Here is a 27,726-nt window from a genome sequence, read left to right on the forward strand (position 1 = left end):
GTGACCTCCCGCAGCGCTGCGAGTGCCCCCCTGGTGGTTTATGTACGCCACGGCCGTGGCGTTGTCTGATTGTACACGAACTGGATGACCCTTCAGCAGATGAGTCCAGTGTCGTAGAGACAGAAGGGCCGCTCTCAGTTCCAGGACATTGATCGAGAGTTTGGACTCCGATGGAGACCAAATGCCCTGGACGGATCGGGGAGGAAACACGCCTCCCCAGCCCGAGAGACTGGCATCGGTTGTAACCACCAACCAGTTGAGTGGCAGAAAGGACCTGCCCAGAAGAGGGGACTGTAACCACCAGCGGAGAGATGACCGCACCGGAGGCGACAGATGGAAGGGATGATCCAGAGACTGCGGCGATTTGTCCCAGGAGGAGAGGATCGCCCGTTGGAGAGGGCGGGAGTGAAACTGCGCAAATGGGATCGCCTCGAAGCAGGCAACCATCTGCCCCAATACCCGCATGCAGAAGCGGAAGGACGGTCGACGGTGGAGAAGGAGACCCCGAACCGCCCCACGGAGGATCAGACGTTTTTCCGAGGGAAGACGTACCTCCGCCGTTCCCGTGTCTAAAAGCATTCCCAGGAAGACGAGTTGTCTGGAGGGGGGAAGGGAGGACTTGGGGAAGTTGATGACCCAACCAAACCTCGCCAGAGTCTCTAGAGTGAGATCCACGCTGGCAACCGCTTGAGAAAGGGACGGAGCCTTGATGAGGATATCGTCCAAGTACGGTAGCAGAAAAACACCCCTGGAACGGAGTAAGGCTAAAACCGGGGCCAGGACCTTGGTGAACACCCGGGGGGCTGTTGCCAGTCCAAAGGGAAGGGCGACAAATTGGAAGTGGAGGTCCCCCACGGCGAATCGAAGGAAGCGATGGTGACACTGGGCTACCGGAACATGGAGGTAGGCATCCTGTATATCGATGGAAGACATGAAATCTCCCTGCTCCAGGGAAGCCACCGCGGAGCGGAGGGACTCCATCCGAAACCGTCGAAGGAGGAGAAAACGGTTGAGCTTTTTGAGGTCCAAAATGGGCCGCACCGAACCTCCCTTCTTGGGAACTACAAAGAGGTTCGAGTAGAACCCTTGGAATCTTTCCTCTAGAGGAACGGGGGTAATCACCCCCCTGTCCAGTAAAGCTTGAACGGCCGCGGAGAACGCGGCCGCGTCTTTCGGGTCTCGCGAGGGGCGGGAGCGAAAGAACCGATCCGGAGGGAAGGATGCAAATTCGATTTTGTATCCGGAGGACACAATTTCGAGGGCCCAGGCGTCGGAGACGTGAGCCATCCAGACGTCCTTGAAAAGGAGGAGCCGGCCCCCCACCCGGGTGGGTGGGGGCGCGCCTTCAGGCAGAGGACTGTTTTGCTGCGGGTGTGCGGGCAGCCTGCGGCTTGCGCCAGGAGGGCTGCGCCCGAAAAAACGGCTTCCTACGCTTGTCCTGGGGAGGAGCCGAAGCGGCAGCTGTGGTGGGAGCCCCAGAGGCCCTGCGGGAGGACCGAAAACGAGACGCACCAGGGCGTCCGCGGGGGGCGCCCCTGGCTTGGGGTTGAGGAAGATGGGTGCTTTTACCACCCGTGGCCTCTGAAATAAGTTCGTCTAAGCGGACCCCGAAAAGGCGGGAACCCGCAAACGGTAGCCCCGCCAAGGAACGTTTGGAGGCAGCGTCCGCTTTCCAGACCTTCAGCCAGAGCTCCCTCCTGACGGCAACTGCCAGGGCGGAGGAGCGCGCAATAAGGGCTCCCGCATCAAGGGAGGCCTCACAGACAAAATTCCCGGCCCGAATAATAAGCTGGGCCAAGGAACGTAGGTCCTGGATGGGGATGTCCGAGTCCAACTCCTGTTCCAGCTGCGTACCCCAAGCAGAGATTGCTTTCCCTGCCCAAGCAGAGGCAAAAACCGGTCTGAGGGCAGAACCGGAGGCAGCAAAAATGCCCTTGGACAGGGTCTCCATGCGACGGTCCTCCGCTGACTGAAGAGAGGACCCGTCGGGAACAGGGATGGCCGTGTTCTTTGACAGCCGGGCCACAGGGGGGTCTACCTTGGGTGGGGAAGACCAGGTGGCCACGACATCGGCTGGAAAAGGATAGCAAATGTCCAGCTTCTTTGGGTTGACAAAACGGGCGTCCGGGCGAGCCCAAGCCTTAGACACCACGGAGGAGAAATCAGAGTGGATTGGAAAGACTTTTGAGGCCTGCCTGGGTCTGATAAAGGAGACGCTAGCTGCGTCCGAGCTAGGGGGGTCATCCTGCACCTTAAAGGTGTCACGTATATCAGAGATGAGTTGAGCCATCGCTGAGGCTAGCTTGGACGGCAGGGCCGAGTCCATTTCCAAATCTGAAGCCGCCAATTCACCTTCAGAGAGCGAATCCTTTGGAGAGGAGAGGCTCGTCTGGGTGCGCACGCGTGGCGGGGAGAGGGAGGCATCCGAGGAGGAGGCTCGCTCTACTCTAATACGCTTCTGAGAGTGCCTAGCTCGGGAGGGGTCACTAGGAGAGGATGAACCCGCTGCAGCGGCAGAAGCAGTGGACCCGGAGGGCGCGACAGTCAGAGTGGCGTCCTGCGGGGTAGGTGGCCTGTCTATTAGGCGGCCCACGACATGAGTGAGGCTTTCCACGGCCTGGGACAGGGATCTAGCCCAGTCAGGCGGGTCAGAGGAAGCAGGGAGCGACACAGCGGGCGACTGAGGCTGCGGTGGAGCTCGGCATGCAGTACAGTGCGGATCAGACTGCCCCCGGGGAAAGGGTTCCCTACAAGCGGTACAGGCATGGTACCATGGCTTGGCGGCTGCAGAAGGGTCTGACATGGTGGAAAGATGTTGCACTTTAAAGCAACAGTACTGTGGCACGGAGGGGGTTAAACAGTCCTACCAGACCCGATGATACAAGCGGCAGCTGTAAGGGGAACAGACTGAGGAGGCTGTGGAGGAGAGGCAGCAGCACGGAGCTGAAAGGCTTCAGGATCGCACGGCAGAGAGATGAACCCGGAAGTAGCGGAGCGCAGCAGCACGGAGCTGAATGTGTAAGGAAGCTCCGCCCCCCCCTCTGCCGCGCTGAAGCCGAAGCAGAGCCGCGCGCGCGCGGCAAAATGATTTTAACCCCCAAGGATGTTGAAGTGCCGGCCATGACATGGCGCCGTTCATGCCAGGAGAACGGCTCCCACCGCGCCTAGATGTAGCAGACGGCTTGCAAGTCTGCAGCCGTCCCCTGTAAGGCAGCGTTCTAGGACTTGCCCAGATAGACTGCCCTCCAACTATGCCCGGTAACGTCCCGATATGCGGGGGGGGGGGGGGGGGGGGGGGGGGGGGGGGTTTGCAGTGGTCATGTAACAGTGGCCATGTTGGTAGCAGCGGTGGGAGGGAGGAAGGGGAGGCTGGAGCAGCCACTCTCACCATACGCTGTCTTCGCCCTCAGTCCATCCAGCGGGGTCGCCCCTTCAGCTCCTGGCACCGCGGTGGCAGGAAGCCGGGGGAGGGACTTGGCGTGCGGGCGACCCTGAGCTGGCGGGACGCAGGGGAGCGAGGCTGCCCTGGTCCACCTTGTCTTCTGTGGGGGAGGCGGCAGTGCGGAATTACCGGCACTGGCGCAACTCAACCCCGGGAGAAACAGAGGGGTCTAATGCGCCTCTGTTGTCCCTGTAGGTAGAAAAAAACCGAGTTAAAAACAACAAATACGTAAAAAAAAAATAAAAATCATAGGATAACAACCCTGCATAAGCAGGGGGTGTCTTGCCTCCTTGGACACTAAGCAAAAACTGGCAGTCTCTTCTCCAGGCTGAAGGGTATAGCTGATGGAGGAGGGGCTTACAGCTTTCGCTTAGTGTCACGCCTCCTAGGGAGCAGAGCTATACCCATGGTTTCCTGTGTCCCCCAAGGAATATGGGCGAGAAAATGGGTTGCATCAAAAGGGGCATAGATGCCCGTGATAAGAACATAGTCCTACCACTTTAGAAATCATTAGTCAGACCACACATGGAGTACTGTGTACAGTTCTGGGCTCCTGTGAACAAGGCAGACATAGCAGAGCTGGAGAGGGTCCAGAGGAGGGCAACTAAAGTAATAACTGGAATGGGGCAACTACAGTACCCTGAAAGATTATTAAAATTAGGGTTATTCACGTTAGAAAAAAGACGACTGAGGGGAGATCTAATTACTATGTATAAATATATCAGGGGGGTCAGTACAGAGATCTATCCCATCAGCTATTTATCCCCAGGACTGTGACGAGGGGACATCCTCTGCGTCTGGAGGAAAGAAGGTTTGTACACAAACATAGAAGAGGATTCTTTACGGTAAGAGCAGTGAGACTATGGAACTCTGCCTGAGGAGGTGGTGATGGTGAGTACAATAAAATAATTCAAGAGGGGCCTGGATGTATTTCTGGGGTGTAATAATATTACAGGCTATAGCTACTAGAGAGGGGTCGTTGATCCAGGGAGTTATTCTGATTGCCTGATTGGAGTCGGGAAGGAATTTTTTATTCCCCTAAAGTGAGGAAAATTGGCTTCTACCTCACAGGGTTTTTTTGCCTTCCTCTGGATCAACTTGCAGGATGACAGGCCGAACTAGATGGACAAATGTCTTTTTTCGGCCTTATGTACTATGTTACTATGTTACGCCCGTGTGAACTCAGCCTAAATTGCCAAAAATGTATCATTTAAAGGGGTTTTCCGGGATTTTAATACTGATAACCTATCCTCAATATAGGTCATCAGTATCTGATCGGTGGAGGTCCGACACCTGGAACCCCCGCCAATTAGCTGTTTGAGAAGACACCAGCGCTCCATATGGTTGTGTGAATGAGCCCTACGGCTTTTGCAGCAAATCTGCCATGTGTGAACTTTCCTTTTGACCGGATTCACACACACTTTTTTGATGCATTTTCATGACCTTTTCGGTGGATTTTCTGAATGAGTAGTTTTCAGAATCCTCTTCTCTAGAGAACTTTGAAAACACCAGAAGAAAAACACAAACATGTTACAAAATACAAAACAACGCTAAAACACTTGAAACTGATGCCATTTGTGTCATATTTAGTGACTTTTTTTTGCACCAAAAACAAAAATAAAGCCTTTGTTAATCACCCCAATTGAGATATCTAGATGGTGTTCAGCTCTGTTCACACAGGCTCGGATTTTCACGGGTCCATGATGGATACATATAGAAATGGAAGTAATGACGCAGATGTGAACACAGTCTTATTACATAAAACTGCCCCTCTTTATAAAGTTGGCACCACGAGGACAATAGGCTTGCAGTTTTAGGACTGCAGTACACCATCATGTTTTCAAGGCTCTGTTCACATGTGCATCTGAGGCTTACAATTATGGATACAACACTGGAACTTGATGGATCCTACTGGGTCAATGGGGTCTGCCAGGGGGCCGCTGGCAAAGTACAGGCCGGCAGAGCATTGTGCCTTCCATTAAAAATCTGCACTGGAGTGAAGGGGAACACAGCAATCCTAGACCTGGGAGACCTTTCAATGCAAATAGGGACATTTTTTAATTATCATATTTATGCTCTTTACATTATGATCAAGGAATAGTTCAGGTAATGGCATGGCTGCCAGAGCCTAGGGTGTCAGACATGTTTTACACTCATTGACAACAGAAATAAGGCACCCAGATAGAAATGTCAGATATCTGCTCAGCATGCAGATATGTAAATTATATGATTCCAGGTGTGGTCTGATTAGACACTGGGTCTTACCACAAGAGGGCAGAAAAGTGCTTCCCCCGCTGCCCTATAAAAAGGCTCTCAGAGGCTACTTTGGGATGGTGTACCTCTTGGTGAGAGATCGTTGACTGCTAAACATTTTTCGCAGTTGACAGACTTTGAGAGGGGGCGCATCACTGAATGGAGAGAAGCAGGATGGTCGTTTCGCTAGAGGCGGCCCAATAGGGTCCTAGAGCCCCCTTTCAGTTGTACAGTTTTCCCCAATAAACTTATCCTACCGCTCAAATGTTGTGATCACTTCCATAGATCATCATTACATTCACACATAGAAAGTTTCATACCATTCCAACAACTCCTGCTTGGTGCATTCTTTTTCTTGCCAATGAGTGTAATTCTGTCAGTACCACACAGGATGAAAGAGGCAAATGGGTGGCAAATACATTCTGTCTAAATCCCCGTAAAACCTGAAAAGTCAGGAGTGACTGCAGTTACGGACATTATTCCTCCTCTGTCCATCACATGGTTCTAGGAAGCTGCGTGTTATGGGTAAAGGTGAGGTCATAAAGGACCGCCATTATGTTCTCAGATAAAGAATGACATCACGGATCACATTTTTTCCTTCTGTGACACAGGGAAGCTAAGGACAGAGGGGGAAGTTATCATGAGGGGAATATTTGAAGTCCGTTTTCCTTGAGTCTCCATTGGTGTACTTTATGTCACATTTATCAAATGTCTCATGTTGTTTGATAAATTTGTCTTATCCTTAAAGGGGTTATCCCATCTTAGACAATGGGGGCATATCGCTAGGATATGCCCCCATTGTCTGATAGGTGCGGGTCCCACCTCTGGGACCCGCACCTACCAGGAAAACAGAGCGGAGAAAGTTGAGGAGGGCGCACTACGCATGCGCAGCCGCCCTCCATTCATTTCTATGGAGCCGCCGAAAATAGCCGAGCGCTCGGCTATTTCCGTCGGCCCCATAGAAATGAATGGGAGCGGTGTAACCCGGGGTCCTCCAGCCACAACTCTCCCCGGCTCCGTTCTCCTTGTAGGTGCGGGTCCCAGAGGTGGGACCCGCACCTATAAGATAATGGGGGCACATTGTCTAAGATGGGATAACCCCTTTAACCCTAACACTTCTGTCTAGAAAAGCTACTCCAATTTTCCTGCCCCACCCTCTTCCTGGAGCGAGATTGCGACTTTTTTATGAACTTTAAAAAGTCTCAGTGATAAATCTGGAGTGAAGCTCATTAACATAGCTAGCTATACCCACTCTAGCACTCATATTTGAAACGGAAGTAGTGTAAAAATCCAATAAGTGGGTACATTTTTGTGCAAAGTGTCACAAAAGCCCCATTTCTCGACTTAATGAAGCAAGAATTCTGGAGTGAATGCAAGATAAATCAGTGCCATAGACTCCACAAACAGCTGCCCATAACTCAGCTTTCAAAACCCATGAGACAATGATAGGGGGAAGTATAGGGGTAAACTGCAGTCACATCTGAGATTTCAGGTGTGGAATAGATCCAGACTACAGTTAAGGTAACGCAATCCAATCTCTGCCTTACGCCTTACACAGAAGGTTAATGACTGGAGCTAGCGGGACCGTGGAACAAATCTGCACGGCAGACACTCTGCTCAGTTGGCAGCTTAGATGTGGTCTGTGCTGTCAACATAAACCGCGCAGCAGCGCAATGTAGACGGCTCTGCGCGGTTACTGGACCAAGATGAACGTCTCCTGTAGTGGATATTGCCATGGATTCATTGGTTTCTTGTCATGAATTGCACTCTAAGGGTCCATTCAGACGGTCCGCCAAACACGGATACCGGTCGTGAGCGTTCCGCATTTTGTGGACCGCACATGGCTGGCCCTATGATAGAAATGCCTATTCTTCTCTGCGATTGGGGACAAGAATAGGACACACTCTATCTTTTTGCGGGGCCGCCGAACGGAACTATGGATGCAGACATCACGCGGTATGCTGTTCGCATCTTTTGCGGCCCCATTGAAATTAATGGGTCCAAAGGGGACCCAGAACTATGAACGTGTGAATGGACCCCTAAAACAACCTTTAATGACACGCATCATAATAGTTGGTACTGTTCAGGGCTGAGAACATTTCTTTCTTCACAAAGTTGACAAATTTGGAAAGTGGACATAGAGGCCGGCTTGAGCGCCTCTGGTGCTCCCTGCAGAACGAAGTCTGGAAAGTGACATCCTCCCCATTGTACAGAATTCGAACATAGTGTTCCTTTTGTTTCTCAGTATTTTGCCATAGTTCAAATACTAAGCGCGCGGCAAAACGAGGGAACCTGGCCTCCGTGAGACCAATGGCACTGAGGACAGGCGAGAGGGTCACATCGTGGGCAGAGTATAAGGCAAACACTTCGGCCTGTTTGCCTTCTGATACCCGTTGCATTCGGCTGGCGGTCTGGTTTAACAGAGGGTAGGTTGCCAAAAGTGAATACTTATTATAGAGCTGCTTCTCATGTCTCTCCCGCTCGTCCTCGATCTGATGTGCTTTGATGACCTTAAAGTGCTCAATGTCTATACATCCATTCTTGGTGCAGGGGAAGGTGACATTGTGGCAAAAATGGCATAGCAAAGAGTCGATGGGATTGGAGGCTCTTAACAGCCTAGTGGGGACCCCGACCACTTTGGCCATATCAATATAAGTCTTTTCGAGCTGGACGTTTTTAATTCTATAGCTGTATTGGCGACGCTGCTCTTCTTCCAGGTAGTGGTTCCTCATGGGACAGTCACAGTGACTGGAGCAGAATATACTGCTCCACTGGTGCTTAATGCTCATCTTCTTCCAGTCAAAGCCAGGCAGGAAGCTGTACAGTAAGGCCAGCCCGCTTTGCAGCGTCCTGCTTTTTCCAGTGGATTCAATGTAAAGCTGCTTTGCCGTCCAGTCTTTTGACAGAAGTTTGTGTTTCTTCAAGTAATTTTCCCTCAGAATTTGTCCGTTATTCAAATGCTGCACAACACCTGCATTACAAGGGGAAATAATAGGGATTATTGAAAACATTGGTATGCTGAAGGCCGAATACAATCATGTCACCTCCACCGCACCCCTGACGGCATTCTTAGGCTACCTGCACACGATGCGGATTACACAGATTCTCGTGCAGAAAATCCACACTGTAGTACAGTACCAGCAAAGTGTATGAAATTAGACAAATCTCATGGACACTTTGCTTTATTTTTTTTTCTATGAAGAAATTGACCTGTCGCGCATGTCATTTGTTTGTGTGATATATAATTTTTTTGTGCAGATTTCCCCCTATGCAATGCAAGAGTGAGATCTGCGAAAAACCCCTCATCAAATCCTCACCAAAAACCACAAGCAACACATGCAGGTTTTTTTTGGTGAATTTTTGGGTGAATTTCTGCAAATCTACCCGCAGCCATGTGCAGGTAGCCTTAGTGAGAAGGTGGAAAGAGTAGGGTGCGTTCCCATACGTGGCTCATAATCCGACAAAATTAGGCTACTAGCGCTCAAACGTTTACCCTTATGAGAAATTAGAACACCTTTTTGGATGGTTGCAGAGTAGTGTCCAGGAGATAGAGGATGTTTACATGACAGATTTTGAAAACCGGATGAAAAAAATATATATATATTAGCACGTGTTTTTTCAGCTTCCCAATTTTAAAGCTCCCCATTCATTTCAATTGGAGAATCAGTGCGGATTCCACTCCAAGATAGAGCACGCTGCTTCTTTTTTCCACGCAGTGTGAAAAAAAGGAAGTTCTGCCTCTCGCTGAGGCCTCTTTCACGCGAACGTGTGCGCTCTGTGGCCGTATTGAGGACTGCATTTGCGGATCCGCAATACACGGGCGCAGTCTTCGTGGGCATTCCGCATTACGGATGCGGAACGGAAGCACGGAACAGAACCTTACGGAAGCACTACGGAGTGCTTCTGTGGGGTTTCGTCCCTTACTTCCGTTCCGCAAAAAGATAGGACATGTCCTATCTTTTTGCAGAATGGGCGGATGGCGGACCCATTAAAGTAAATGGGTCCGCGATCCGCTACGGCTGCCCCACGGTCGGTGTTCGTGCATTGCGGCCCGCAGCACAGCCACGGCGTGCACACGTTCGTGTGCAAGAGGCCTGAAATGAATGGGAGGCTTTTTAGAGGCGTTGAGATTTCTCACGGAAAACGGGCCCTTACATTGGGAAAAAAGCTGCCTCCCAGTATGTTTCAAACAAAACTAAGTCGACCTGGTTACAACGTCATAGTAAAAAAGACCGTAGGTTGTACAAAAATCTTACGTAGGTTGTACAAGTATAAAATTCAAGGCATGGATTCTGGAACATCTAAATGATATGTCCTACACAAAGAATCGAAATATCTCAGGAGCGGCTAGCATTTTATAAATCATCACAGTTATGGAGGTCACAATATAGCAATGCAATTAGAAATATAGATTTTTTTTTCAGGTGTTTATATTTTTTATTAACCCCTTAAGGACACAGCCTTTTTACACCTTAGGACCAGGCCATTTTTTGAAAATCTGACCAGAGTCCCTTTAAGTGCTGATAACTTTAAAACGGTTTGACTTATCCAGGCCGTTCTGAGATTGTTTTTTCGTCACATATTGTACTTCATGACACTGGTAAAATGGAGTCAAAAAAAAAATTTTTTTGCACCAAAAAATACCTATTTTAACAAAAATTTGAAAAAAATTAGCAAATTTCAAAGTTTCAGTTTCTCTACTTCTGTAATACATAGTAATACCCCCAAAAATTGTGATGACTTTACATTCCCCATATGTCTACTTCATGTTTGAATTGTTTTGGGAATGATATTTTATTTTTTGGGGATGTTATAAGGCTTAGAAGTTTAGAAGCAAATCTTGAAATTTTTCCGAAATTTACAAAAACTCAATTTCTAGGGACCAGTTCAGGTCTCAAGTCACTTTGCGAGGCTTACATTATAGAAACCACCCAAAAATGACCCCATCTAAGAAACTACACCCCTCAAGGTATTCAAAACTGATTTTGCATACGTTGTTAACCCTTTAGGTGTTGCACAAGAGTTATTGGCAAATAGGGAGGAAATTTGAGAATTTCATTTTTTTGTCTAATTTTTCATTTTAACCCATTTTTTCCACTAACAAACCAAGGGTTAACAGCCAAACAAGACTGTATCTTTATTGCCCTGACTCTGCCATTTACAGAAACACCCAATATGTGGCCGTAAACTACTGTACGGCCACACAGCGGGGCGTAGAGTGAAAGGTGCGCCGTTTGGTTTTTGGAAGGCTGATTTTTATGGACTGGTTTATTTACACCATGTCCCATTTGAAGCCCCCTGATGCACCCCTAGAGGAGAAACTCCCTAAAAGTGACCCCATCTAAGAAACTACACCCCTCAAGGTATTCAAAACTGATTTTACATACGTCGTTAACCCTTTAGGTGTTGCACAAGAGTTATTGGCAAATGGCGATGAAATTTGAGAATTTCATTTTTTTGCCTAATTTTCCATTTTAACCCATTTTTTCCACTAACAAAGCAAGGGTTAACAGCCAAACAAGACTGTATCTTTATTGCCCTGACTCTGCTGTTTACAGAAACACCCCATATGTGGCCGTAAACTACTGTACGGGCACACAGCGGGGCGTAGAGTGAAAGGTGCGCCGTTTGGTTTTTGGAGGGCTGATTTTGCTGGACTGTTTTTTTGGCACCATGTCCCATTTGAAGCCCCCCTGATGCACCCCTAGATTATAAACTCCATAAAAGTGACCCCATCTAAGAAACTACACCCCTCAAGGTATTCAAAACTGATTTTACAAACTTTGTTAACCCTTTAGGTGTTGCACAAGATTTAATGGAAAATAGAGATACAATTTCAAAATTTCACTTTTTTGGCAGATTTTCCATTTTAATATTTTTTTTCCAGTTACAAAGCAAGGGTTAACAGCCAAACAAAACTCATTATTTATGGCCCTAATTCTGTAGTTTACAGAAACACCCCATATGTGGTCGTAAACAGCTGTACGGGCACATGGCAGGGCGCAGAAGGAAAGGAACACCATATGGTTTTTGGAAGGCATATTTTGCTGGACTGGTTTTTTTGACACCATGTCCCATTTGAAGCCCCCCTGATGCACCCCTAGAGTAGAAACTCCAAAAAAGTGACCCCATTTTAGAAACTACGGGATAGGGTGGCAGTTTTGTTGGTACTAGTTTAGGGTACATATGATTTTTGGTTGCTCTATATTACACTTTTTGTGCGGCAAGGTAACAAGAAATAGCTTTTTTGGCACCGTTTTTTTTTTTGTTATTTACAACATTCATCTGACAGGTTAGATCATGTGGTAATTTTATAGAGCAGGTTGTCACGGACGCGGAGATACCTAATATGTATACAATTTTTTTTATTTATGTACGTTTTACACAATGATTTCATTTTTAAAACCAAAAAAATGTTTTAGTGTCTCCATAGTCTAAGAGCCATAGTTTTTTCAGTTTTTGGGCGATTATCTTAAGTAGGGTCTCATTTTTTGCGGGATGAGATGACGGTTTGATTGGCATCTATTTTGGGGTGCATATGACTTTTTGATTGCTTGCTATTACACTTTTTGTGACGTAAGATGACAAAAAATGGCTTTTTTTACACCGTTTTTATTTTTATTTTTTTACGGTGGTCATCTGAGGGGTTAGATCATGTGATATTTTTATAGAGCCGGGCGATACGGACGCGGCGATACCTAATATGTATACTTTTTTTTTATTTATGTAAGTTTTACACAATGATTTCATTTTTGAAACAAAAAAAATCATGTTTTAGTGTTTCCATAGTCTAAGAGCCATAGTTTTTTCAGTTTTTGGGCGATTATCTTGGGTAGGGTATGATTTTTGCGGGATGAGATGACGGTTTGATTGTTACAATTTTGGCGTACATGCGACTTTTTTGATCACTTTTATTACCTTTTTTGGGAAGTAAGGTGGGCAAAATTTCAATTTCATCGTAGTTTTTTATTTTTTATTTTTATGGTGTTCACCGTTCGGGTAAAGTAACATGACCGTTTTATAGATCAGGTCGTTACGGACGCGGCGATACCAAACATGTGTAGGGAATTTTATTTTTTTCATTTTTTATCAGTGATAAATGTGTTTTTTGATTTTTACTTTTTTTTCACTTTTAATCACTTTTTTTTGACCCAGACCCACTTGGTTCTTGAAGATCCAGTGGGTCTGATGTCTGAATAATACAGTACAGTACAATATATATTGTTCTGTACTGTATTTTACTTACACTGAACAGATCTATGCCATTCAGCACAGATCTGTTCAGCACCATGGACAGCAGGACGCCTGAGAGGCGTCCTGTTGCCATGGGAACCTTCCCCGTCTGCTCAGTACTGCTCAGAACTTCGCAGACGGGGAAGGGTAAGGAGGGGATCTCTCGGGGGGCTCTCTGGGGGCTCTCTCCCTCCCCATCGGGGGGCTGCAAAGGCACAGCAGCCCCCCGATGGGAGAGGGAGGGAGCTCCCTGCGCTGTTAACCTTTTCCATACAGCGGTCCGTACGGACCGCTGTATGGAAAGGGTTAAACGGCTGACATCGCATCGCAGATGTCAGCCGTTTATACCAGGGTGCCAGCAATGTGCTGGCACCCTGGTATCCCCACTAGACACCAACGATTATACAAGGGGAGGCGGGCGGGGGATCGCGATCCCGCCTGCCGCACCGCCCGCCTCCCGCACCGCCCACACCGCCCGCAACCCTCCCCCTGCACCTCCCGCCACCATAAAAATCATTCGGGGGTGCAGGGGGGGGTAAATAAAACTTTTTTTTATGGCATATAAAGTTTCTGATCCCTGCGGTCAGGGACTGCGGGGACCAGAAACTTCAGAAATCGCAGCAAACCGCAGGTCTGAATTGACCTGCGGTTTGCCGCGATCGCCGACATGGGGGGGTCACGGGACCCCCCCGCGCATTTAGCCTAGGTGCCTGCTCGATGATTTGAGCAGGCACCGGGTTCCGATCACTGCCAGCCGCACGGCAGTGATCGAAAATACACAGGGCGTACATGTACGCCCTGTGTCCTTAAGTACCAGGGCACAAGGGCGTACCTGTACGCCCTATGTCCTTAAGAGGTTAAAGAAAAACTGCAAACTATAATTTTGTTATTGCCATAAACGTAGTGACTCACAGAATAAGGTCACTGAACACTATAAGGCTACTTTCACACCTGCGTTCAGGTGTCCGCTCGTGAGCTCCGTTTGAAGGAGCTCACGAGCGGTCCCGAACGCAGCCGTCCAGCCCTGATGCATTCTCAATGGAGGCGGATCCACTGAGAATGCATCCGCCTGCCAGCGCTCAGCCTCCGCTCCGCGAGCGGACACCTGAACAAAAAAATTTTTTTTATTTTTTTTTGTTCATGGTTATGCAAACGGATCCGTTCTGAACGGATGCAAGCGTTTGCATTATAGGAGCGGATCCGTCTGTGCAGACACCAGACGGATCCGCTCCTAACGCAAGTGTGAAAGTAGCCTTAAAAAAAATCCCAAAACAATAGAGGGATTGACGCTTTTTCCAAGTAGAGGGGGGGGGGGGTGAGCAGCTCTTGTGCCAAGAACAGGATGTTACCAGCAGCTCAGGTTCTTAGGGCAGACTCCTGCTTCACAGTTGGGTTGGAGGAAGCGCTCATCCTGACGGTTAACCCTTTGATTGCCACAGTCCATACCACGGCATGATCAAAGGGAACCCCTCCCTAAGATTGGGTCACTGCGGGCCTACAAAGGACCCTAGGGCTGACTGTCTAGTTGCCCTGCTGTTAGGGCGCACAGCCTGTGTCATAGTGATATAGAACGTAATCTATTAGCATACAGGAGTATGCTAATGCATTATGGGAGGAATTTATCATGAGGGAAATATTTGAAGTCCGTTTTCCTCCTCCAGTTTTCCTGCTCCACCCTCCTCCTGGAGTGAGATTGCGACTTTTTTTAAAAAGTCGCAATGATAAATCTGGAATGAAAGTCATTAACATAGCTAACCATACCCACTTTTCCACCCATATTACAAAACTGGAGTGAGTGGTGTAAAAATGCAAAAAGTCGCCAAATTGTGCGAAAGCGTAATTTGCGTAATTTTAGAAAATTACACATACTAGCCACAACCATAATAACCTGTTATTATCAGGTTATTTAGTACATCAACAACATAAAAAAATTAACAAAAACAATGGAAAAAAAACCTTTTTATATATATATATATATATATATATATATATATATATATATATATTTCAGCACAGAAAAAAAATATTGAAAAACCACCATAATTTATAAGTGCTCCCAGACAGCCCCCAAAAATACTAAAATTTCTCCTGCATAAAAAAACGGCCTCAGACAGCCACATAAATGGGCAAACCGTTTTACTTTATGTTCTGTAATAAATGGAAACCTCCCCTGCCTTTGTATAAATGTCACAAGAAATACAGAAGAGGCAGTCTACCTGTTTGGGTTAATTCTCCCATCTCGCACTGGGAATGGCTGGGAAAACGTGGCAGGCTGCTCAACGTACCGTCCAGCTGGCCTTCTGATCCTTTTACCATGTGATTAATAAAATCTGCCAAGTTTGGGTGGGATGGCTTCCTATAAAATGTAAGGAGAAAAGTAGGCAACAGTGAACTTGGTTGTCAAGAGGTCACAGGTAAATGATAAAGATGCTTAACACCATACCAAACGGAGAAAAAAAGACATTGACTACACTACTGCTGCTGAGCAAAGTGTAAAAGGCCACTTGTTATTTCACGGCGACCTTTGAGACCACCTGGAAGGATAAGCTCTTAAGATCTGTTTACTTGGTGTATTGGGCTTGCTGTGATGTCATGCCTGTGGTGGGATCTGGTCCAGGGCCACGGGCGCTTAGCCAGGTGCAGCATGTATTATACCCAAAAAAAGTACTCACCTACAAAGACTACCGTGAAGTGGAAAATGGTTCATACAGTTTGATAAAAAAAAATGTATACATACAGTCACAATAAGATCAGTTTTGCTCATTATTTTGATTGTAATAGTACTGATCTTGCTCAGCTTGTGTGCACTTGTAGCACTTATATTTACATTTTTTGGTGCTTTTTCTTTTGCCCATTTTGTGCTTTTGAAGTCTATTTCTTCTTCTGCCTAAGGGCTCATGCACACGACCGTATGCCCTCCGAGACATACGGTCCGTGAGCCGGCCATATGTCCCGGAGCGGCATACATCATAATATACATACATAATATCATATGAGTGCGGGACTATAGTCCGGCAGGAGGCCCAATGAGCACAGCATCATAGTAACCTATGATGCTGTGCGCTCCCGTGCGCACAATGTATGCCGCTCCCGGACATATGGCCCGCTCACGGACTGTATGTCTTATAGGGCATACGGTCGTGTGCATGAGCCCTTACACTGCATTGTGTGAACACAACCTTATATTTAGGTCATCCTGGAGTCCTATATTGTCATGCTATGTGAATGCTATATATATATATATATATATATATATATATATATATATATATATACACACACACACATACACACACACACACACACACACACCTATCTATATATGTTTATATATATAAGCCATCTAGGGTACGTTTAACCATGAATTTCTTAAGAAACAATGAAGACAAAAAAGCACTGTTAATTTTAATAACATGCACTATACCTGTCTGGCTCCAGGACACAGTCAATATCAGGTCTCTTGGTTTTCGGAATAGCATAAAGCGGATACCTATCACCATGACGGATCATCACTTGGACGGACAACAGTTTAAAGTTATGAGGTGCATGGCCTAGGGTCATGAAATATTTGGTAAAATATCACATGTATATGAAAATACACATATTTAAATCACAAAAAAAATTTACAGAGTTAAAAATTCCGTGGGTGCGGAAGGGGACAGGCTGGCAGGTCCTTCTCATTTACATTTTAGGTGTACAAAATGGTACTAATGTAAGACAGCTAGAAAGCGGTTTTACATTTAGAAGTGCCAGTGGATCTAAAAAAGTTATGTAGAGGTCTGCGCATCTTCATAACTCCGGCGGATTCACCGCCAGCTATAGGGCTTATTAAGACTGGCTTCTAAAACACCGTTCTTAATAAATGTGCCCCTTACTCTTCTGTATAATTACAATGACAGATAAGTTATTCAACAAAGTCAAGTGCGACTTCGTGTATAACTAACTTCCGAAGTTTTGAACGTAGCGACTTCAGATGTTCGCTCACCACTAGTCATCAACATTAAAAGCCTGGAAAACCCCTTTAGTGTTAATTCAGCCTAAGGCCTCATGCACACGGCCGAGGTCCGGCCATACCGTGCATAGGGGACCGGAGTTTGCGGTCCCCAATGCACGGGCAACGTCCGTGTCGTGTGGCGACCGGGACGGATCGAGACCCTTTCCACTTGAATGGGTCCGTGATCTGTCCCCACCTCAAAAAAATAAAAATAGAACATGTTCTATTTTTTTGTGGTGTGGAGGCACTGACAGAAACACCACGGAAGCACTCCGGAGTGCTTCCGTGAGGTTCCGTACCGCAGCTCCAGATTGCAACAGCCGCATGCATGAGGCCCAATACACACAAAATCTGGGGCATTTTGCTTAGTGCATCTCCGCCCATCTTCCAGGACATGGCTAATGATTTTCTTACACAAATTTGGTGGATTAAGGCTACTTTCACACCAGCGTTTTTACTGGATCCGGCAGGGTTCAGCAAAAACGCTTCCGTTACTGATAATACAACAGTCTGCATCTGTTATGAACGGATCCGGTTGTATTATCTTTAACATAGCAATGATGGATCCGTCATGAACTCCATTGAAAGTCAGAGAAAACGGATCCGTCCCCATTGACTTGCATTGTGGGTCATGACAGATCCGTCCTGCTCCACATCCCATGACGGAAAGAAAACCACAGCATGCTGCGGTTTGCTCTCCGGTATGAGAACACAACCAAACGGAACGGAATGCATTTTGGAGCATTCTGTTCTGTTCAGTTTCGTTTTGTCCCCATTGACAATGAATGGGGACAAAACTGAAGATTTTTTTCCGGTATTGAGACCCTATGATGGATCTCCATACCGGAAAATAGAAACGCCAGTGTGAAAGTAGCCTAATTTGATAAGATCTGCACAGTACATTACCTTCCATGCTGCGCTCTGCTACTCCAGGCGTATTACAGTATAGGTTGGCTTCATACAGTGGATCAGATGTAGAAGGCTCGGTCAGCAGGTCCGGCATGATTCTTTTACGATTTTTGGCACTAAGTGCTTCTTCCCTCTCGGACATAGCGGGTATGAACCGAACGGGTAACCCTGTGAGCAAAAATAGTTAATGTAGATTTGGATATAAAGACAAGGGGCCAGATTTATCATTAGCTCAAGTCAGAATAATGGAGTGAAAAAGTCAAAAAAATTTGGCAATCGCTTAAACTGCGCAAAAATTTGCGACCTTTTTCTGCTCTGCACTATGTTTGCCAGTTTTCTAAAAGTGGGCGTGTTTTCTTATGTAAATGAATCTCTAGACAGATTTACTATTGCGACTATTTAAAAAGTCTCAAAAAAATGCACAATTTCACTCCAGTGAGGACCATGCTTATCTTATGAGACTTTTTAATAGAGCATACGACTTTTTCGTAAAGCTGCTTACTGACGGATAAACTGCTACCGTCAAACCACATTTATTACAGTCTTAAAGGGCCAATCATAAATCTGGCTTTAGCCATATGTTAAGGTGGAGTAAGCTGTCAGAGTAGTGATAAATCTGGCCCAAGATTTCCAATTAAATGCACACATTTCTGGGAAAATTAGCAGGCGGAGGGATACAGCAGAAACTCTTTGAGCATTGCAAATAATTTGCCTAGTATCTTCACTTCAAAAATTCATCCTGTGCATTAGGCTATTGCTCTGTTCATACCACATTTGTTGTATTAGAAATCTCCCTGAAAAACTGCAAAAAAAAACATAAAAAGTAACCCAGTCTCTCTCAATTCTCTCCAGTAGACACCCAACAGCAGATAGACTACTGTCGTTGGCAGAGAAACTTCACGCCCAGGACCTCACAGCACCAGGATGACAGAAAGGACCACTACTCCAAAACAATAGTCGGGTCTCCAATGAGGACTCGTTTTTGATACCAGCTGGTCATTTTAAAGCATTTGTTAGGGTCCATTCACACGTCCGCATCCGTTCCGCAATTTTGCGGAACGGGTGCAGACCCATTCATTTTCAATAGGGCCGGAATGTGCTGTCCGCATCCGCATTTGCGGATCCGCACTTCCGCATCCGTGCTTCTGTTTCCGCAAAAAAACAGAACATGTCCTATTCTTGTCCGCAATTGCGGACAAGATTAGGCATTTTCTATTATAGTGCCGGCGATGTGCGGTCCGCGGAATGCACATTGCCAGTGTCCGTGTTTTGCGGATCCGCAGAACACTTACGGACGTGTGAATGGACCCTTAATGGAATGCCATACATGTATTGGCAGTATAGCAAGAAGGCTTTCCCACCTTTCAAAAAAAAAAAAACACTTCACGTGTGATTCCCTCTTGGTTGACCCCTCCAGCCAGTCCATTTTCATCAGAAAAGACAATTTCTCCACATACAATTTAATTGAAGGGGGTGAAAGGTGAATCCAAGTCAGCAGAATCCCACTGCTGAGACCCTATAACGCGTTTCCTACTACCTGTAGTACATGGTTTTTCTTCAGCATGAACAAATATGGCCCAGGTTGGGTTTTAAGGGGCATAGTTAGTGAGGTGCAAGGCGACAAAAGTGTGCACCCTCTTCCAAACAACTTGTACTACTGGGTACAGCTCCAGAGGCAGTGTCTGATCCAAAAAAAGTTGTTTGTGGGGGCTCACATTCATCCTGTGTCTGCTAACAGGGGAAAGATATGCCCCATTCAAAGGCATGCCTAGGGGTTCAGAAGAGGGGAGGAAAACCACATCTGAGTGGACCTCAACCCAAGTAACCAGAGACCAACACCACGACCAATGTCATTAATATTACCATACTAATACTGAACAAAACACATTACACAAATACCAGTATACCACCATACAGTGCTAGATACTAGTGCTACACAGGTATTCTGCAGACGGATTACAGTACAGTCAAATCCAATGACTTACAGTTGAGACACGTGTTCTCAGATTGGTAATGTTCACTTTTCCTGTCTTTTCCATCTGGCCTGGACCACTTCTTCCAGCCATGACTTGTGTCTGCAGAGTTTGTAACAGAGACATCTTTGGCTTCTCACTTTCCAGCATCTCCTCACCAGCATCAGCCCTAACTTTCCCCAGTTTACGGAAACTCACATCCCTCTGATGCCCCCGATTCTGTGCTTGTTCCTGCCATATTTGAACCTATTACTGCTGTGTGACACAATGCCCCCAAATACTCTACTTCATAGTAGCTTCATAAATACTACCAGATAGACAGAACCCCTGAAAACAATGATGTTGCCCTTAGAAATAATAGTGCCATATACACCGTGTCTCAGATGATTATAGTGCACCACACAGTAAAAATGGCTTCTTTTGTAACCTAGGGAGTAATACCAATTCTCAATGCCCCCACAAAGTAATAATACCCAACAGTGTGCACCTTACAAAGTATACATGGCATCTCCAAAATAATAATGTGCTGTGTGACCCCTAAAAGTTACAATAACCCTTTGAAAGTAAATACTGCCCCCTTTTCCCTGTAGACAGTAGTAATTCCCCTGTGTGCCCCTTTGAAAGCAATAATGCCCCCTGAGAGTGTGCTTCGAAACTAATAATTAACCATAGTGCTTTCTTAAAATATAATGCTCCTATTTATTCTCCACAGGAGTTATTTAACACCTACCAGGTTGCACAAAATGGGCAGGCTAGACCACACGAGATGCCACAGATGCGCTCAAAATAATGCAGATTTCTGGCATCTTATCTGGGACTGCAGGTTCATACGACCCTTTTGGAAAAAGGTAGTGGATATTTTGTCCACTCTGATCATCCTAAGATTTGCCTTCTAGGGATAGTGGATAGTGACACCCGCTCCTTGTACGTTTGTACCTTCTTAAAGGGATTCTGTCATCAGATTTTACCCCTATAACCTAAACATATGCTCATGTCTGGACTAATAAGAAGAATCCTAAGCTGGCCTTATTAAACCTCACTGTGGCTCTATTTGTCCAAAAAACAGGTTTTTATAACCTGCCAATCACTAACTTAAGGTGCCCAAGGGGAGGTCTGTTAATACAGGGTGCCCGGCCGCACCCCGCGCCGTCCGGTGCTCAGCGCCGCCTTCAGTCTTCATCGCCGCCTTCCCTGTCTTCAGGGCTGCCTTCTACAGCTCAGCGCCGCCTCTGCAATCCTCCCCGTCCCTCTGCCAGATCCCGCGCCTGCGCACTAAGCTCAGCCAATCTGCAGGTCATATTAGGGTTGAGCGAAGTGCGCATCAGGCCGGCGCATGCGCACTTCGCTCAATGAAGCCGCTGCCAGGAGTCCGCACGGGCACATCAGGCCGAGCCTAGTGCGCAGGCGCGGGATCTGGCAGAGGGACGGGAGGATTGCAGAGGCGGCGCTGAGCTGTAGAAGGCGGCGCTGAAGACAGGGAAGGCGACGCTGAAGACAGGGAAGGCGGCGATGAAGACGGAAGGCGGCGCTGGGCACCGGACGGCGAGGGGTGCGGCCGGGCACCCTGTATTAACGGACCTCCCCTTGGGCACCTTAAGTAAGTGATTGGCAGGTTATAAAAACCAGTTTTTTGGACAAATAGAGCCACAGTGAGGTTTAATAAGGCCAGCTTAGGATTCTTCTTATTAGTCCGGACATGAGGATATCTTTAGGTTATAGGGGTAAAATCTGATGACAGAATCCCTTTAAGAGAGTGCCTATTCCTAGCCAGGAAAGCTATCGCTTTACGATGGATGGCGGACAGACCGCCGACAATAGGTCAGTGGAAAGCACTGGTAAACCAAATTCTGCCCTTTGAAAAGATAATGTACGGCAATAGGAAGTGTCCTCAGAAATTTGAAAAAATCTGGGGCTCTTGGTGTTCTTCACCAATCACTGTGCAACTGCCGCCCCTCTTCACTTTCATTGACTTTAGGAGAAGTCAGGGCCAGGTGTGATCATGTTAACACTGCCTGGCCCTGTCAATCAAAGTGCAGACGGCGCAGCAGTTGCACAGACACCAAAGCCTCTAGGTGTAATGGCAGCGCCCCCGTTGCTCCTAGAGGCTAATTTCTATATATTAAAACCTTATTTTTCTCAGCAATGCGGACACATATGAACATGGGACCAACAAAGATGCCTTCCGTTGCCAAGTGCACATGTAACAGGTCAGCCAGTGTCGTAGGTGCAAATCTGTTGACAGATGCCCTTTAATAAGCAATAAGTGCCCCTTTAATAAGTAATAATGCTCTTTTAATAAATGCCCCCTTATCCCTGTACAGCATGTATCTTGGCACAGGCGGTGAAATGCCAACGCACCGCGGCCTGCACCAGGACACTTAAAGGCAATGTATCACCTCTGGCAAGTCCTATGAAGTACAAGAATACATGTATAGAACACCTGATGCTGACTCCAGATCATTAATTTGTATGTCGGTACTCATCCTCATTCCCCCACTTATACGCCCACAAACCGGCCTTGTAAAGCACAGAGAGGACTTCACCTAGAGTCCTGTCATTATGTGCGCACGGACAGAAGTCCTCTCAATGTATTCCTTGTGTGGGCAATGTATTGTAAGGGTATTTTTAAGTACTGATTGGTTCTCCCCTTTAATTCTGTTTAATACTCTGTGTAATAGTTCACAAGTTTTCCTTGTAATGAAGTGGGTTAGAGATAGTACTCATCCCCCATTGTGCTGATAACAACACATTCCTGAGTGATCTCTGAGACATGCGTGCTGCACACTGGAGGAGGGGCCAACAGTTTTAAAACTCTGCGACACACATTCCCTCAGGAGACTCCACCAGGCCCTTCATCCTAGGTAGGATGCGAGTATGATTGCCCTATCTCTCTTGTACACCCTGGGGTGTCGGTCATGTGTTATAACATAGTAGACAGCCATGAGTTATAGCATGATCGACGGAGTCTCCACCCCATTTAGGCTAGTGATGTTTATTTACTTTTTATTATTCTATATGTGATTTGTTTGCGTTATCGTATATTTAATCCCACTTAGTAAATATATTTATTCATGTAGCCTACGTAAGCTTATTCCTTCTCAAATCTTTTAAATTCACTTTACATGACAGGTACACAACGGGGAAATAGCAGTGTGTATTGACATAAAAAGGACTGATCCAGAGTCCGCGGCAGGTATTCTACACATGTATTATTGCACTTATAAGGGCTTGCCGGAGGCGACACATTCTCTTTAAAGGGGTTTTCTGGTAATTATCATTATTTATCAAGTGTCCACAGTATATCCCTGAAATAGAGGATTCATATTTACCTGCTCGATGTCCCTCTGGTCCTTTGTGTTGCCTCCACTGTCTCCATCCAGCTGGTCCCACTCTGGCCAATGACCGGCTTCAGCAGTGATATGGCCACCAACAGCACTTCTCTACTGAAGTCAGTCATTGGCTGAAGCTGTGAATGTAGCAATGCCCATGGCCAGCCAGATGTAAATAGCAGGTACCAGAAGATGTAAAACATGGAGCAGGCAAGTATGAATCTTATGCTGGGCCCCAACATATGAGAGCCCTGGGCTGAGGACAGTGGCGTTGAAAGGGGGGTGCGGGGAGTGCGGACCGCACCGGGTGACACCATTGATGGGGGTGACACCAGCAGGGCGGCATTTACGAACCATTTGTATTGCCGTCCTCAGGAGAGGGAAAGATGTGACTGGGATTCGAACCCACGACCTTCTGTATCAGAGGCAAAGCACTGCGATGCAGCCTCTTCCTGTGTCCCGCTCTGTATGTCCATATATGGAGTTAGTGCTTGTGTATTTCAGAAAAGCTTCGGCTGGGATTCGAACCCACGACCTTCTGTATCAGAGGCAAAGCATCTAACCACACGGCCATAAGAAAAGCCTTGCTACTGACTGAAAATATACTGTTATAGCTGTACATCTATACACATGACAGCTGCCCTAACACACCCAGCACTGCTATATCTCTATATGACAGCTGTCCCAGCACACTCAGCTCTGCTATATCTCTATAAATGATAGCTGCCCCAGCACACCCAGCTCTGCTACATATGATACACATGACAGCTGCACCAGCACACTCAGCTCTACTATATCTCTATATATATGACAGCTGCTCCAGCTGTCATGTGTATTAGATGTAGCAGTGCTGGGTGTGTTTGGGCAGCTGTCATGTGTATAGATGTAGTAGAGCTGGGTTTGCTGAAGCAGCTGTAATATATAGAGATATAGTAGAGCTGAGTGTGCTGGTGCAGCTGTCATGTGTATTAGATGTAGCAGAGCTGGGTGTGTTAGGGCAGCTATCATATATAGAGATATAGCAGAGCTGAGTGTGCTGGGACAGCTGTCATATAGAGATATAGCAGTGCTGGGTGTGTTAGGGCAGCTGTCATGTGTATAGATGTAGCAGAGCTGGGTTTGCTGGAGCAGCTGTCATATATAGAGATATAGTAGAGCTGAGTGTGCTGGTGCAGCTGTCATGTGTATCATATGTAGCAGAGCTGGGTGTGCTGGGGCAGCTATCATTTATAGAGATATAGCAGAGCTGAGTGTGCTGGGACAGCTGTCATATAGAGATATAGCAGTGCTGGGTGTGTTAGGGCAGCTGTCATGTGTATAGATGTAGCAGAGCTGGGTTTGCTGGAGCAGCTGTCATATATAGAGATATAGTAGAGCTGAGTGTGCTGGTGCAGCTGTCATGTGTATCATATGTAGCAGAGCTGGGTGTGCTGGGGCAGCTATCATTTATAGAGATATAGCAGAGCTGAGTGTGCTGGGACAGCTGTCATATAGAGATATAAATAACCTACATAGTCTGGGGTACGAAGGTACGCCGAAACGCGCGTTGGGGTTGGCGCCATCCTGGAGGAGACTCTGTATGGGTAAATGTCCCTTTTCCTCAATATGTATTATTCATTATATGCATAATCATGTCTTTTGTACAAATCTCTAGGATAGGGACTCCGTTCATTGTATGTCTCCTCCAGTGATGTTGCTTTTATCTCCTGCACTGATTCTTTTAATCATGTATGTTGTATAATGTGATTTTGTAATAAAGGACATAATGAGTACCAGCGGTCTGGCATTTTCTATGTAGGTTATTTATATGTATTTATTGCCACAGGCTAGGACAGCACTTTAATATGTATTCAATCAATGGTTGAGGTATCTATTTCGGTAGCATATAGAGATATAGCAGTGCTGGGTGTGTTAGGGCAGCTGTCATGTGTATAGATGTACAGCTATAACAGTACAAGTCTCATATATTTTCAGTCTGTAGCAAGGCTGTTCTTATGGCCGTGTGGTTAGATGCTTTGCCTCTGATACAGAAGGTCGTGGGTTCGAATCCCAGCAGAAGCTTTTCTGAAATACACAAGCACTAACTCCATATATGGACATACAGGAAGAGGCTGCATTGCATCGCTGACATGGAGGTAAGTAGAAGTTTTTTTTTTATTTTTTTTAATACCCGACTGTTACTGCCATGGGGGGAGGGGGGTTGGCACCTGATACTGGCACATGGGGGGGGGGATGGCATGGCACTATGATACTGGGACATGGGGGGGGAGAGGCACTTTATACTGGCACTTTTTTTGGGGGGGGGGGGATGGAATGGCACTATGATACTGGGACATGGGGGGGGAGGCATGTGATACTGGCACTTTTGGGGGGGGGGAGATGGCATGGCACTATGATACTGGGACATGTGGGGGGAGGAGAGAGGCACCTCATACTGGCACATTGGGGGGATGGGAGATGGCACTATGATACTGGGACATGTGGGGGGGAGGAGAGAGGCATTTGATACTGGCACATGATGGGGGGGCATCTATGGGGACACTTACTGGCACATTATTGGGGGGCATTATGGGGGACACTAGGCCGGCAGCCTATCAGAGGCCGGACACTGAGGGGCATCTACAGGGGCACTATATATGGGGCATTTTATACTGGGACATTATGGGGGCACTATGGGGACATTAGCTCAACTGGGGGCATTACAAGGGGGTATTTTTTGCACTGTCACATTAAAAGGAGAATTATTTCTACTAGGGGGGGGAGGGGGAATTATGGTGGGCTTTATTACTCCCACATGGTATGACCCCCTAGTAGCAGCACCAGCCTCTCCCTGCTCTGCTATCCCTCTGCCCCTTCTCCAAATCCTTATTATGAAATCTTTCTCATTAGGATAAAGCACAACATCAGCTCCGCCGAGCCCCCGGCCAAAGTGTTAGATCCCCAAGGGCCAAGCCAAGTAACTTAGTTTTTATGTGAAATATGTTTGTTATACACATATAGCCTACACTGTGCCACATAATATACAGTATACCTCTACACTGTGCCACACAATATACAGTATACCGCTACGCTGTGCCACACAATATACAGTATACCTCTACACTGTGCCACACAATATACAGTATACCTCTACACTGTGCCACACAATATACAGTATACCTCTACACTGTGCCACACAATATACAGTATACCTCTACACTGTGCCGCACAATATACAGTATACCTCTACACTGTGCCACACAATATACAGTATACCTCTACACTGTGCCACACAATACACAGTATACCGCTACATTGTGCCCCACAATATACAGTATACCTCTACACTGTGCCGCACAATATACAGTATACCTCTACACTGTGCCACACAATATACAGTATACCTCTACACTGTGCCCCACAATATACAGTATACCTCTACACTGTGCCACACAATATACCTCTACACTGTGCCCCACAATATACAGTATACCGCTACACTGTGCCACACAATATACAGTATACCTATACACTGTGCCCCACAATGTACAGTATACCGCTACACTGTGCCCCACAATGTACAGTATACCGCTACACTGTGTAGTCTGTTCTATAAGCACCATTGTTTTGTGGTGAAGGACAGAAAATAATCTGGAAGTGCCCCTCCGGAGACCAGGCTCTGACTGCTAGGGGGGGTCTGCTGAGCTAACGAATGCCCCCTATGGCAGTAGCACCACCATAGCCCCCATATATGGCTAAAAAATTTGCTTCGGGGAGGGGGTGGGGGCGGGGGGGAAGGGGGTGACACCATTTTCTACCGCACCGGGTGACACCAGCCCTAGCAACGCCACTGGCTGAGGAAAGGTCATCAATTTTAAAATCACAGAAAACCCCTTTAAGAATACAAGTGTGTAATACAGGATTTTAAAAAGGGATTCATCTCTGCTGAGCAAACAAAGAAGTTGTGCCACCATTAAGTGTAATTTTAATATTATTCAGCATGCAAAACTAGTCACTTTTATAATTGACTATATTTACAAATATGCTCCAGTTGCGAGAGATTCTGTTTATTTCGATATAATGGCGCCCCATGGTGTTTAATTAGTTTAGTAATGTGCAAGACCACCCACTGAGGTGGTTGGATGTGTTCAGGTCCATCCCTAAACTGCCACCAGCCATATCTACTGTTAGAAGATGTGACCCTTAGGGCTCATTCAGACGGCTGTATGCTGTCCGCATAAATGCGGATCCGTTTTTTTGCGGACAGTTCAGCATGTCCGCAAAAAAAATGATTGTATTCCGTTTTTTTGCTGACCCATAGACTTCAATGGGGTCATGTCCTGATCTTCACTGACACGTATAGGACATGTCTCATTTTTTTTTGTTGAGCTGTGCAATGGAAGAAAAGGCTCCATAAAAGTGAATGGGACAGCATCTAATCCGGAAAAAAACGGATCCTCATTTTTGCTCTCATTTAGCTCTGACAGGGAGAGAGGACACAGCCCCCTGAGCTCTGACAGGGAGAGAGGACACAGCCCCCTGAGCTCTGACAGGGAGAGAGGACACAGCCCCCTGAGTTCAGCTGTCGATTTAGTCAAAGGTATCTGAGAGTTA

General features: G+C 46.7%; 1 protein-coding gene across 1 annotated transcript in view; it reads right to left on the reverse strand.

Annotated features, from left to right (window-relative positions):
• Positions 1-7,016: 7,016 nt before the first annotated feature.
• PXYLP1 (2-phosphoxylose phosphatase 1) overlaps positions 7,017-27,726 on the reverse strand; it is a 114,108-nt gene continuing 93,398 nt past the window's right edge. The window contains exons 4-8 of the mRNA XM_040428016.1: positions 19,817-19,906; positions 17,829-17,999; positions 16,353-16,479; positions 15,145-15,284; positions 7,017-8,666 (exon numbers count right to left, since the gene is read on the reverse strand). Coding sequence (XP_040283950.1) covers positions 7,747-8,666; positions 15,145-15,284; positions 16,353-16,479; positions 17,829-17,999; positions 19,817-19,906 — 1,448 coding nt within the window. The 3' untranslated portion in view covers positions 7,017-7,746. The remainder of the gene's footprint in view (positions 8,667-15,144; positions 15,285-16,352; positions 16,480-17,828; positions 18,000-19,816; positions 19,907-27,726) is intronic.

The sequence above is a fragment of the Bufo bufo genome, chromosome 4 (assembly GCF_905171765.1).
Source record: "Bufo bufo chromosome 4, aBufBuf1.1, whole genome shotgun sequence".
In the NCBI taxonomy this organism is placed as follows: Eukaryota; Metazoa; Chordata; class Amphibia; order Anura; family Bufonidae; genus Bufo; species Bufo bufo.